Consider the following 14,379-nt stretch of genomic DNA (forward strand, 5'->3'; position numbering starts at 1 on the left):
GTCAGGACCTTCGCTGCGCTCCGGATCAAGGAAGGTAAGTACTGTCACTTACTACAGTAACGGGGGCCCGTGTAGTTTATTACATAGGCCCTGTTACTATAGTAACTTTTCATTGATGTGGTTCGGGGGGCCGCGGACCCCTCTGGCTTCGGGGCCCGGTCGCAATTGCGACCACTGCGACCCCTATAGTTACACCACTGCTTAAGGGACCAAGGGTGGAGGTGGGGGTGTATTCTGAAACCACTACCTTGGGCACCAACAGACCTTGTCCTGACCCTGAAAAATTGCAACATCTGCTGATTGTTGCAGGTTTTACCACCCCATTGAATTCAATGGGGAAAACACACAACAAAAAAGCAGGGATTACACAGACACAATTGACATACTGCTGATTAAAAAAACGCACCGCAGGTCAACTTTCTTGCGTTTTTTAGCTTATCATTCATGCAGCGTATGTTCCAATCTCATCCACTCTGTATTATGCTGCAGATTTTCTAAATCCGTTGCAGCAAATCCGCAGTATTTATGTTACGTGTGAGCCCGGCCTAATTTTTACACATTCTATGCATGACTAAATCAGTGACGTCTTGAGAGTACAAATAAACAAAATTGTGGGTTTCACTAAACTAAATGTATGAAGTCTCAATATAATCATAAGCTGAAAGTCAATATTCAACATAATCAGCATGTTATGTATGTATGTAACTTACATTTTTGTAAATGGAATATAATCCTTTTTTTTATGTATTTATATTTTTGAAAATACTTATTTTTTTAGGAGAATAACCAAGAAATATACAAAAGAGTAAGTATTCAAATGACACATTCCTTACAATATTTACTATGCTCTCTCTCACAATGTTCCTTTTTTATAGTTTCTGTTTCACTACTCCAGGGCACAAGATCCTGCCCTGAAAACTGGGGTAGGTACATACAATTTAATCCATGTAAAATGCACAACAATGTCAACAAGGGTCCTTTTACACGGCGCAATTTTGGCTGGTAAAATGAGCACTGATTGACGAGACAGCTCTCTGCTTTCACAAGAAGCAATGATCGGTTATATATGGGGACGAGCAATCGTTACTATCATGTCGGCAGCATATCTCGCCGTTTACAAAGGGAGATGTGCTGCCAACCAGCGACCATTTTATTGGCCGGATAATTGAGCAAATAAGCTGATGAACAAGCGTTTGCTCATTCATTGGCTGATCGTTTCCGTTTGTCCGATCATTAGCCCATGACCTTAATACAGTGGAAAAAAAATCTCACCTTGTGCTCATGCACATGACCACATTATGGCTCTGCACAACCTTTGCCATAATATGGTCATGTGCATGAGCACAAGGCACAGTGGTGTATGGGACTCAATCTGTCGGATTCTTTATAAATCTAAGAAAAAATAATTGTGCATGCCTCATTGGTTGCCATTTTACAGAAAAATTATTTCCTAAAAGCATTTCTCAAGGGAGAATATCACCATAATACAGGGCAGTACAGGGGTAGCAGGGGCGTAACTAGGAAAGACTGGGCCCCATTGCAAACTTTTGACTGGGCCCCCCCTCCCCTGGGTGTCACACAACCCCCCCCCCTTGTAGATAGTGCCTTTTTTACAGCCCCCCCTGTAGATATCTACAAAGGGGGCTGTATGGCGTTATCTACAGGGGGAGGCTGTATGGCGTTCCCTACAGGGGGAGGCGTATGGCATTCCCTACAGGGGGGGCTGTATGGCGTTCCCTACAGGGCGGGGCTGTATGGCATTCTCTACAGGGGGGGCTGTATGGCGTTCTCTACAGGGGGGCTGTATGGCGTTCTCTACAGGGGGGCTGTATGGCGTTCTCTACAGGGGGGCTGCCGGCGGGCGACACGGGCCCCCTCATGCCGCTGGCCCCGTAGCAGTCGCTACGGCTGCTATGGCGGTAGTTACGCCACTGAGGGGTACCATACAGGGTCACACGGGACTTTCCTTTATATTATCCCATCTGGGCAGCCCTTGACCATGTACTTTATTAGGGCAGTAAGCACAACCACTTTAATGAGGATTTAAAATTTTCTATTGAACCCACTTCTATATTTACTTACTTTTAGAATGAACACGTCTGGGTAAAACTTGTTCGCAGAGAGTTTGCTATGTTACTATAAAGTCTGAGATTTTAACCAGTTCAGTACCGGGCTATTTTGAGCCTTCAGGACCAGACACCGTTTAGCTGTTTTTATCACGCGTTAGTTAAATGGCTATAACTTTTTTATTTGTTGGGCTAGTGACATGATTTTTGCGATGTTTTTTCCGTAGACTATGCAGGTTTCTTTTTTTTTTTTATACACATCCTTCTTGCTATTTTAGAATTTTTAGGCTTAAAGTTTGAAAACAATAGTAAAAAAATAAGCTTATTTACTTTTCAGCAATTTTTTTTTGTAATAACATAGTTTTACCCTAAAATAGACCTTTTATTTGTGATCGTCATTGTCTACCATAAATTTTAATATATTACATGTCTATATTAGGGTAATTGGGTCAGGGTGAGCGTTACGACAATGATTGGCAGGGGGAACGTTTGTTTTGGGGTGGCCTTTAAATGTGTATTATTCATTTTTTTGCACTTTTCCTTTATTTTTTTATTACTATGGTCTTTCCCTCAGAGGTCAAAAAAGACCTTTGGGGAACTTTATATAATTTTTTTTTCTTTCTTGTACACCATGCTTTTCCGCTGTAACTGGAACTGCACAGCAGCCCCAGTTACAGGGGGAATCAGCCCTCTCATAGTGACGATTGTCACTAATAGGGCTGTGCTGGGTCTAGTAAGATCCAGCAGCAGTCTGCCATTAACGGCATCATGGCGATCATGTGACCAGTCACATTAACACCAGGACCAATAGAGACAGCGGCACGGCCGCTGCATCTATTTTTATACACAGCGTTCATTGAGCTCTGTGTAAAAGAGATCGGAGAAGACAGAAGCAACGAAAGCTGCTTCTATCCTCTCCTCAGTGTCCCCGGCAGTCACTGATCGCTCGGGCAGCAAGTTAAAACCCGCACCGTAAATAGTCTATGGCGTGGGTTTTAAGGACCCTGACAGCTGGCCGTAAAAACACAGCCAGTGGTCGGGAACCAGTTAATATCCTAATGCATGTGAACTGGACTATCAAAGAAAGAGACACAGACATAAAAACACATGCAGACGTGGTGGAATTGCTGTTGAATTCCACTGCGGACAGTACGCAGTGGAATTCTGCTGAAGCCGTTTTTTACATTTGCTTCGATACATCTTACGAAACTTAGTTCAGACATTGCGGAAAATAACTGGGCGGGATTTAGGCTGTGGTGCAGAATTACGCAGCATGCACATTATATTGCGGAGAAGCAGCGGAATTTCACTGCAGATTTCAGCTTTTGCATTGCAAAGGCTGAAATCTGCAGCAAGTCTGCTGTGATATCTGCAATGTCAGAATTACCTGTCAAATATGAAAATGTTGCTGCAAATTCACAACGAATCTGCAGCAACATTTTCATCGGAAAAACTCTGCCACGTCTGAACATGGCCTATTTGCTGACATTATGAAAAAATATGAGTAATAATAGTATACAATAGAGGGAAGAGGCATCATTGACAAATGACAAAGATGAATAAAAAGCTAATACCACATGAAATAACTGGATGATACCTGTGTTATAATACCCTGAAGGAAAATCTATCTGTATCTCTACTTGACATTGTTTGTTGTTGATATTGCACAGCTATTACAACAGATTTTTGGTTTGAAAATCCCCCCCAAAAATAACAGTACAATGCAAGTGAATGGATTTTTAAAGAAACCCATTTCCGCGCAGCGGAAAAATTTGCCATGGATTTGCTGTAGACTTGACACTTTGCAATACAAAGTCCATGTTATGATTTTGTCAAAAATGTTGCCGTGTATGAACATACCCAAAAGCAGGAAATGAGCACTGTTATTAAGAAAAATATTAAAGGGAGTTTTGTAATTCCTCCTAGGGCAGCAATTGTATAAAATAATAATTGAACCCGATACTCACCCCATAAATGCATCCCCGCTCTTGTGAAGTGGCTCTGGTCCTCGTTCCTCAGGTTCTGGAAGGTCCTGCAGTGGTCTCGTGTGGCCAGTATAAAGCTGTAACTGCTGCAGGAGCTTCTAAGACAAAAGCAATGGGGACTATAGCTGGGGGACATTTCAGGGGTGATTATTGGATGGTTTATTATTTTCTACCATAACATGCACTAGAAAAATGTTTAAAAACTCCCAGATAACCCCTTTGAATATCAGTAAATGTCACATTATATATGGTCCCTTTTGCAGGAATCTCAAATAACCACAGAAGAGTTTACAAAAAAGGTAAGCTTTATATATCTAAGGGTTACATGTTGACCAAATTTGACTTTCATGTATCTGAATTGGGGCTTGCAGAAATCCATGCACATGCTGCCGAAACAACCTAATTCACACGTATGGAACAGATTTTATGTTGCAAAAATGTAAGCAGCAAATCTGCTACATGTAAACATACCCTTAAAGGAGTTTTCCAATTTTAGGTAAATAATGTTTAACCCCTTAACGACCGCCCACCGTCTTTCTTCGTCTACAGCGATGTCTTTTGGCGTCGCTGTAGATCAGGCTGATGAGTGCTCCTGTGAGCGCTCATCCTCTAAGCAGGAGCTGTAACTAACAGCTCCTGATCTTAGAGCAGCTTGCTAAATACAGCTGGGGTCGGAAAACATTCGCACCCCAGCTGTTTAACCCTTTGATCAAAGTGACGTTATCAAAGAGCAGGGAATCCGTCTGTTCAGTAAGCCTGCTATTAGGGCACACTATGTGCTGCCCTAACAGCAGCCTGTGTCAAAGTGACACAGTATAATGTATTAGCATACAAAAGTATGCTAATACATCATAAGTAAAAAAAAAAATAGAGTTGTAAATAACGTTATCCCTTAATGGGGTTAAAAAAAAAGTAACAAAAAAAAAGAAATAAATTTAAAAAAATGGCCCAAAAAAAAGATATTTATTTTGCATAAAATATTTTTTATTGCCCCTACATTAAATAAAAACAAAAAACCTACACGTATTGGGTATTTAAACGACCGTAATAACGGGAAAAATTAATCTAACAGGTTATTTAGCACGAAACGTGAACGGGATATAAAATAAACATGAAAAACGATGCAGAGAATCGCTTTTTCCTATATTCACTCAGTTTGGGGATAGAAAAAAATAGTACAATTTCTACCACATAAAACAAGGCCTCATACGGCCACCTCAATGAAAACATAAAAAGTTATAGTTGCTGAAAGGCAGAGGTAAAAACTGAAAAATGTAGCTGGTCATTAAGGCCTTTTCAGGCCCAGTCATTAAGGGGTTAATCATTGTATAATAAAAACTCAAAACAAACATTTTATAAAAAATGACCACATTTTAACAAAGTAGTATTTGCGACAATGGAGTAATACTTCTTAAAAGGGTAACATAACACATTACTAGTATACAAGCTATACCTATTTAGCTTACTAAATTTGTGAAGATAATGCTAATACAACACACCACACCAGGGCACCATTGAGCCCGGGGGTGGCTCTTTTGGTGTCTATACTGCAGGTTTTTAAAGTGGACAGCAAAAAGATTTCCATAAAGTGTTAGACTAGTGAATACAGGGGAAACTGCATACAGCAGCGTTCTACAAGCTGAAGGGGTCAAGTAGGCACCCCAGTGAGAGAGCATTCCTGTTGTCTCAAGGCTCTTAGTAAATCCGCAATGTTGTAAATGCTCATGGTGATGCTGATTTGATGCTAGAATAGAAATAGAGGCTTTATCACATCGCAAAACCTAATAAACCAGATGCCACCTACTCACTAAGTTGGTTTTGTAGGCAGCATAATGGAAGATAATTCTTACCTGTCTGTCTGTTTACACTGCGGTCACAGTGCATGTTTGCCATATACTATACACCATTTCCATAACTCCCATAGAACTGAATGGAGAGAGCCGCACACAACCACCCAGCCACCTAACCAGTCAATCACCATTTGGATGCAGTGGCCATCGTCCACCTCATCAAATGGACTGGGGGTCAGGTGACCCCCGCTCTCCACATAAAGATAGGGCCCGCATCTATTACACATCTTGTGGATAAGCCATAAATGTGTGAGTTGGGAATACCCCACTTAATATAAAGTCATAATAGACATTGAATTAATATAAAACACAGCAATAAATCCAATAACCTAATAAAAAAAACATTTGGTGCACAAATAAACTGTAAAAGTGCAACAAAAAATGAAAATAAGTACAATAATATATGTATTGAATAAAAAATAAGCCATTATTCGTATATAAATATATCATGTCTGACTGTGTTATAAAGTCTTGATATATGAACGAGAGTTTTTAGCTTGCATGATGACAATGATATCCACTGGATCCTGGTTCCAGACTGAACCACTAACCAGGATCCAGTGGATCATCATACAAGCTAATCACTCTAGTATGATCATCTAATGTGAATGGGGGCCATCCGACTTCCACCCTGTGGGGGGAAAGAAGGATCAGGCATGTTGGATTTTAACATACCCGATGCTTTGTTCCCACAGGAGATAAATCATTGCTAGAGATGTTTGGCATCGGCTTATTCTCTTTTACCAATTGAAATAGATTAGCCTGCATGTTTACGGAGTCGGGGGAATTGACTGTCGACTAACAATTATTTAATGTATATGGTCACCTTTAGTCAATATTATTATTATTAACATTGCGTTAGGTATTATTTATTTTCTGTACTTAAATTAAATAATAAAAAATAGCAAAGGGCATCTAGAGTCATTGTGAAGCATAAAATTCTGAGGAATATGTATTCTATTTTACAGGATAGCTCCGGTTCCATGGGAAGACCCTTTTTCCTTTTTAGGGTATGTCATTGTTATTTGTTCGGTATATTTATGACAAATATTTGCCTGTGATGGTTATTAGGGCAAGGCCCCAAGTGGCGGAATTGCTCTGGAATTCCGCTGCGGACACTCCACAGCGTTAATCCGCTGCGGACCCGTTTCTCCATTGCCTTCCACTTCTTTTTAGTAGGCTTCGTTTAGACGAGGCGGAAAATTCCGCTGCGGAGCATAGGCTGCGGTGCGGAATTTGGTGTCCGCAGCATACAATGGATGTTGCGGACGTGTGGCAGACTGGTTGCGGACTCATTGCGGAAGTTCTCCATTGACTTCAATGGAGATTCAAAATTCCGCAATGAAGTCCGCAGCTGTCATGCACATGTTATGTGTGCTGCGGATGCGTATTGCTTTTTTAACATGACATTTCTTCATTCTGGCTGGACCTATGTATTTCTAGGTCTACAGCCAGACTGAGGAAGTCAATGGGGCTCCCGTAATTATGGGTGACTACGTGTGTGCACCCATAATTACGGGGACTACGTGTGTGCACCCATAATTACGGGTGACTACGTGTGTGCACCCATAATTACGGGTGACTACGTGTGTGCACCCGTAATTACGGGAGCGTTGCTAGGCGACGTCAGTAAATAGTCACCGTCCAGGGTGCTGAAAGAGTTAGGGTATGTGCACACACACTAATTACGTCCGTAATTGACGGACGTATTTCGGCCGCAAGTAGTGGACCGAACACAGTGCAGGGAGCCGGGCTCCTAGCATCATACTTATGTACGATGCTAGGAGTCCCTGCCTCTCCGTGGAACTACGGTCCCGTACTGAAAACATGATTACAGTACGGGACAGTTGTCCTGCAGCGAGGCAGGGACTCCTAGCATCGTACATAAGTATGATGCTAGGAGCCCGGCTCCCTGCACTGTGTTTGGTCCGCGACTTGCGGCCGAAATACGTCCGTCAATTACGGACGTAATTAGTGTGTGTGCACATACCCTTAAGCGATCGGCAGTAACTGTTTCTGCACCCTGGACAGTGACTATCGATCACAATATACATCAACCTGTAAAAAAAAAAGTTCATACTTACCGAGAACTCCCTGCTTCTTTCTCCAGTCCGGCTTCCCAGGATGACGTTTCAGTCTAAGTGACGGCTGCAGCCAATCACAGGCTGCAGCGGTCACATGGACTGCCGCGTCATCCAGGGAGGTCGGGCTGGATGCCGAAAGAGGGACGCGTCACCAAGACAACGGCCGGTAAGTATGAAATTATTTTACTTTCACTAGGGAAAGTGCTGTCCCTTCTCCCTATCCTGCACTGATAGATAGAAGGGAAGTACTTTCACCTCAATACTCAACGGCCAGTCCGCATCAATTTACTGCACATTTTGGGCAGATCCGCCACAGAATCTGCAACGCAGATTCTGTACAGCATTGATGCGGACAGTTGCGGAAGAAAACCGCTACGTGGGGCCATGCCCTTAGTGTGCTGGCTTCAGTTATTAGGGGTTGTCCTATAATTAAAAACGGTCCGGCTTTGAAACGCTTCGCTTACATGCACAATAAATCTTATCAAAATATATTATCGAAAAAGTAGATTTTTCTTAAAAGAAAATTGAAACACCAGCAGCGCCAGGGGGACAATCCGAATTTCTTTCTTGATACCTTCTTGCTAGTGAAAGCTGAGCTCCCAACAAGCCCTTATAGGGGTTGTCCCACAAAAAATAGATCACACAAAACAATTTTGTAAATGGAATAATAAAAAAAATGTGTCCAATGCTGGTGAAAAGCCGCTTCTAGTGCGCAGATTCATATTGGCTGGCCTGTACAATAGAAGGATTCACTCCACTGCCCATGTACAAGAGGATTTGAGCAGTGAGACTGAGCAACTGGGAACATGTGTCCACTGGATGAACTTTCTGAGAAGGAATCAAAAGACCTCTAGGGGCGCCATAACAAATATGTCACTGCAGTATCTAGACACAGGAGCATTTGTTAAAAAATTATTCCAATTAAAAAATGTTATGTTTTTCCCTGATGTAACAGAGAGATGTCATTTTTAATTATAGGACAACCGCTAATAACTGAAGCCAGCACACTAAGGGCATGGCCCCACGTAGCGGTTTTCTTCCGCAACTGTCCACATCAATGCTGTGCAGAATCTGCGTTGCAGATTCTGTGGCGGATCTGCCCAAAATGTGCAGTAAATTGATGCGGACTGGCCGTTGAGTATTGAGGTGAAAGTACTTCCCTTCTATCTATCAGTGCAGGATAGGGAGAAGGGGCAGCACTTTCCCTAGTGAAAGTAAAATAATTTCATACTTACCGGCCGTTGTCTTGGTGACGCGTCCCTCTTTGGGCATCCAGCCCAACCTCCCTGGATGACGCGGCAGTCCATGTGACCGCTGCAGCCTGTGATTGGCTGCAGCCGTCACTTAGACTGAAACGTCACCCTGGGAAGCCGGACTGGAGGAAGAAGCAGGAAGTTCTCAGTAAGTATGAACTTCTATTTTTTTTACAGGTTGCTGTATATTGTGATCGGTAGTCACTGTCCAGGGTGCAGAAACAGTTACTGCCGATCGCTTAACTCTTTCAGTACCCTGGACAGTGACTATTTACTGACGTCACCTAGCAACGCTCCCGTAATTATGGGTGCACACACGTAGTCACCCGTAATTACGGGAGCCCCATTGACTTCCTCAGTCTGGCTGTAGACCTAGAAATACATAGGTCCAGCCAGAATGAAGAAATGTCATGGTAGTAAAACCAATACGCTCCGCAGCACACATAACATCTACATAACATCTGCGGACTTCATTGCAGAATTTTGAATCTCCATTGAAGTCAATGGAGAAATTCCGCAATGAGTCCGCAACCAGTCCGCCACACGTCCGCAACAACCATTGTATGCTGCGGACACCAAATTCCGCACCGCAGCCTATACTCCGCAGGGGAATTGTCCGCAACGTGCAAACGAACCCTACTAAAAAGCTGTGGAAGATAAAGGAGAAACGGGTCCGCTGCGGATTTCCGCTGCGGGGTTTGTCCGCAGCGGAATTCCAGAGAAATTCTGTCACGTCTGGCCATGCCCTAAACTGACGCATCGTCATACAGGGTGTCATATGGTTAAAGGTTAATATTGCTGAGATCATGAAATCCTGACACATCACAACACAAACTGTCATAAAATTGTCAGTTTTATATAAATCATAAAAACTTCTTTGTGTGACTAAAAGTACATGATAAAAGTACATAATAAAGTAAACTAAATAAAAATATGATAATATGTTTGAGAAACTGTACAACGTTTGAAACAGCGTTCGCTGTTTTTATTTCTATAGAACGGGTCGTCATTCTAAAATACTGCCAATTGTTTCCCTGTCAATAATAATAAAAAACATGTCCCTACCCCATTAAGACGAGGTTTACTAAAGAACAAAATATTTCTGACCTATAAGAACTATAGCATCCAAGCAGACTGACAGTATGGTCCCGGCACCTAATGTCAAGCGACATCAGCACATTAGGTAACTTACCTCAGATTTATGTAGACACACCACTTCAAAACGTATGGTAACCCATGCATTGGCGTTAGACAGCATTTTACAGGCTTCCATAGATGAATTGCCTGCTACTGCCTCCACTTTTTGACCCTTTTAGGCTTCCGTAACTCAACATTTAGCGTCCTATGTTGAACATGGTTACCAATTCTCGCTTCTGGTCACTGAGGGGATCCCGGACCCTCCACACAAGTGCTCTGTGGTTATCCAGGTTATCATCCGGTAAGCATATTCGACATATCAATCCAACAACACGGTCAGGGCACCAACCACTTCTGTAGTATTTCAGGATGATGAACCGTTCTATAAAAATAAAAACAGCGAACGCAACATTTTTTTAAACACTGTACACTTTCCAATCATATTAACATATTTTTTTACATTTATTTTACTTTATTATGTACTTTTATCATGTACTTTTATTCACACAAAGAAGTTTTTATGATTAATATAAAACTTCCTGACACATCACAATACAAACTGTTATAAAATTGGATTTCACGATCTCAGCGATTTATGCAACCTTTAACCCTATAACACCCTGTCTGACGATGCATCACTTTGACTGTTTTTTTTCTGTATATTGTCCCTTGCAAGGGGACTATGCACCAATTGTGTTTTGCCTGATGAAGGGGCCGGTCCGGCTTTGAAACGCGTCGCTTACTTGCACTATAAATTTTATCAAAATATTGAAAAAGTAGCTTATTCTTAAAAGCAAATTTAAACACCAGCATCACCAGGGGAGCAATCCGAATTTTTTTCTCGATACCTTTTTATTACAAATCATCTGGACACTTCCCAGATCGGAACCCAGGCTGCAGCACCTTTAGACTAACACTTTTATCGATGTTGTGCTACCAGCACAACACTACCCGATCAGAGAAACTGATCACTTATGGTAATTGTTGTTTCACCTTATATTGGTTGAAGCACTATGTGCGCTTTGTGTATTTTTTCTCTTTCTATATAGCTACAATTTTCACTAACGTTAGGGATTTCTGTTCCCACTTCAATTATTGTCAACAAACATACAAAATTGTATGCATAATGTAAAATACATAATGTAAAATTTGGTTTTAGTGTTTTTTTATTTTATTTAGCAATTTTGGAAAATCTACATTCTACTATTCGAGACATATTATTTTCTACTTGTAGGAAAAAAGGAAGAAATGATCCAGCGCTGTGTCAGGGTAAAAGGGATACTCCGTTCCCACTTTGATTGGTAGAAAAATGATTCAAAATAGAACAGAGACGCAGTCTCAAGGTGGTTAATGATGCGGGCAGATACCCGAGCCTACGCATTTCGAACACCGGCAGTGTTCTTGTTCATGGCAGAAATGGCCGGTGTTCGAAATGCGTAGGCTCGGGCATCTGCCCGCATCATTAACCACCTTGAGACTTTGTCTCTGTTCTATTTTTAATCATTTTTCTACTAATCAAAGTGGGAACGGAGTATCCCTTTTACCCTGACACAGCGCTGGATAATTTCTTCCTTTTTTCCTACATTACCTACCGTGGGCTGTCGCGGGGATCCGAGCGAAGTGCTGGCTCGAGACGCAGTATTGGTGAGCTGGAGGTTTGCTCCTTTTTTCTATTTTCTACTTCATAATAAATTGCCAACATTTTTTTATATTGCAACAGCCTAGAAATGGAAGAAAAGTTTCCATAGAAGAACAGTAATATTTCCTGAAAGGTATGTCACTAATTTTTGCTTCAGAGCATTCACTAGCATGGTTCCAGATTGCATACAAACCTATGTGTAGTCTGATACACATCCCTCTGCTCCCTGTATGCCAAAAGCTATGGAGTACTAGTGATGAAAAACACTTCATCATTGGTAGACTTGTCAGAAGTGAGGAGAACTCTTCTTGCACAAGTGCATAGCGCCATCTGTAAGGATTGGTGGAGGAGGAATAATGGTCTAGATCTGTTTACCATAGTTTGGATTGGGTTTCTTAGTTTTACCATAGTTTGGATTGGGTCTCTTAGTATTACAACATACAATGGCATGTTGTGCTTCCCACTTTATGGTGACAGTGTATGTGTGGTTAATGTGAGACAATCTGTCCATTTGAGAGGAGCATTGTGAGGACTTTTAAGAACTCCTTTATTTGGAACTCAAGAATGAGTATTGGCTGTCCAGGAAAATGTGGGTGGCGGGTGTTTCATGAGCCACAGCAGTTCCATTATAGTTGTGTTACTTCCAATGGTATGTTGCCGTCGCCTGTCAAATCAAGTGGTCACAAACTTATACAAAAGGCATTATTGCACATGAGTTTCAAGAGAAATGTAGATTAAATACCTTCTTATCAATTTAAATTTGTCAAACATTTCTTTTCCAGGATTCACTGAGGATGTCCTGCATGGATTAAGTGAACATTTTATTTTTCTTCAAGATTTTCTTAACTCTAAGGGAACATTCTTTTTAGCAGCTAACCAAAATGTAAGAGTATATAGTAATTTATTTTCATTCTGTTTATTTTAACATGTCATAATACATTTGCAATTGTGAATTATTTTAAAAAAAATTACATTTTGTATAATTTAACATTTCCGCTAACATTTGCAATTGTAGCTCCATTGTAAAGGTAATTGGAAATCAACAATTCTCTCATGTAATGTTATAACTTGAATTGCTTCATTTATAGGCAGGGACAACTCTGCGCCAACATTTCAAGCATCCCTCAGTCCTATAGGTACCATTACCAAACAACAGCACCCTTTAAGGCAGCCAATATCCTGTGAATGGAGACCTTATAGAGGCTCAGGGTAGAGAAGTGGATATTGGGCAGGGAAAGTGAATTCCTTACTGAATAGCTACTATAAACTATCTTGTAAAATAAATCAATTTCATTAACATTAAATTAGGAAATGTAGTTCCAAAATGGAGATTGGTTTTGATATAATGGCACTGCTGCAATCAGTGGCGTAACTACTGCTGTAGAAGCCATAGTGGCTGCTACGGGGCCCACATGACCGGAGGCTCCGCTAGCAGCCGCTATAACTGCTACAGTGCGACGCCACTGAAGGGGTTGTTCCTACAAAAGACATGCATCCCCTATCCACAGGATAGGGGATACATGTGTGATCGCTGGGACGCCCAGCGATAAGGAGAACGGGGGACCGAAAGTCCCCCAAAGTTCTCCATGACAAACCTCGGACTTCCGGGGTCTGTCGGCAGCTCCATAGAAATGAATTGTGCAACGGTTGCACTTTTATTGAACTGCGCAGACCCCGGTTGTCCGAGGTTTGTTATAGAGAACTTCGGGGGACTTTCGGTCCCCTGTTCTCATTATCGCTGCCAGCGATCACACATGTATCCCCTATCCGGTGGATAGGGCATACATCTCTTTTGTAGGACAAACTATAGGCCATTTCTTTTTTTGGGGGGGGGGTTGGGGGATGTTTGGCGTTATCCACAGGGGGGGATGTATGACGATGTCTAAAGTGGGCTCTGTATGGCGGGGGGGCTGTATGGCGTTATCTACAGGGGGGCTCAATGGCATTATCTACAGGGAGGGCTGTATGGCGTTATCTACAGGGGGGCTGTATGCCATTATCTAGAGGGGAGCTGTATGGGGTTATCTACAGGGGGGCTGTATGGCATTATCTACAGGGGGGCTGTAAGGCGTTATCTACAGGGGGCTGTATGGCGCTATCTATAGGGGGGCGCTGTGTGGCGGAATCTACAGGGAGGCACTATCTACAAGGGGCGGATGTGTGATACCCAGGGGAGAAGGGGGCCCCAGTCAAAAGTTTTCTATGGGACCCAGTATTTCCTAGTTACGTCCCTGGCTGCAATGTCTGTTTTATTTAAAAATAATAATCATACCAAAATCTAAAATTATACTTTTATAAATCATCTGTCCTATATTTTACTACATTTATTGGAAAATGTATCTAAAGGTACTGTATATCATACTTA

At 41.9% G+C, this 14,379-nt stretch overlaps 1 protein-coding gene across 3 annotated transcripts in view; it reads left to right on the forward strand.

Annotated features, from left to right (window-relative positions):
* NMS (neuromedin S) overlaps positions 1–13,836 on the forward strand; it is a 32,833-nt gene extending 18,997 nt beyond the window's left edge. Inside the window, exons 5-10 of one of the 3 annotated variants that reach the window (XM_075850341.1) lie at positions 779–805; positions 876–923; positions 4,315–4,350; positions 6,870–6,911; positions 12,096–12,147; positions 12,797–13,836. In XM_075850341.1, the coding sequence (XP_075706456.1) occupies positions 779–805; positions 876–923; positions 4,315–4,350; positions 6,870–6,911; positions 12,096–12,134 (192 nt within the window). In that variant the 3' untranslated portion in view covers positions 12,135–12,147; positions 12,797–13,836. The remainder of the gene's footprint in view (positions 1–778; positions 806–875; positions 924–4,314; positions 4,351–6,869; positions 6,912–12,095; positions 12,148–12,796) is intronic. The other 2 variants (XM_075850343.1, XM_075850342.1) reach the window with 2 other exon arrangements.
* The last annotated feature ends 543 nt before the right edge of the window (positions 13,837–14,379 follow it).

This window comes from Rhinoderma darwinii, chromosome 2 (assembly GCF_050947455.1).
Source record: "Rhinoderma darwinii isolate aRhiDar2 chromosome 2, aRhiDar2.hap1, whole genome shotgun sequence".
In the NCBI taxonomy this organism is placed as follows: domain Eukaryota; kingdom Metazoa; phylum Chordata; class Amphibia; order Anura; family Rhinodermatidae; genus Rhinoderma; species Rhinoderma darwinii.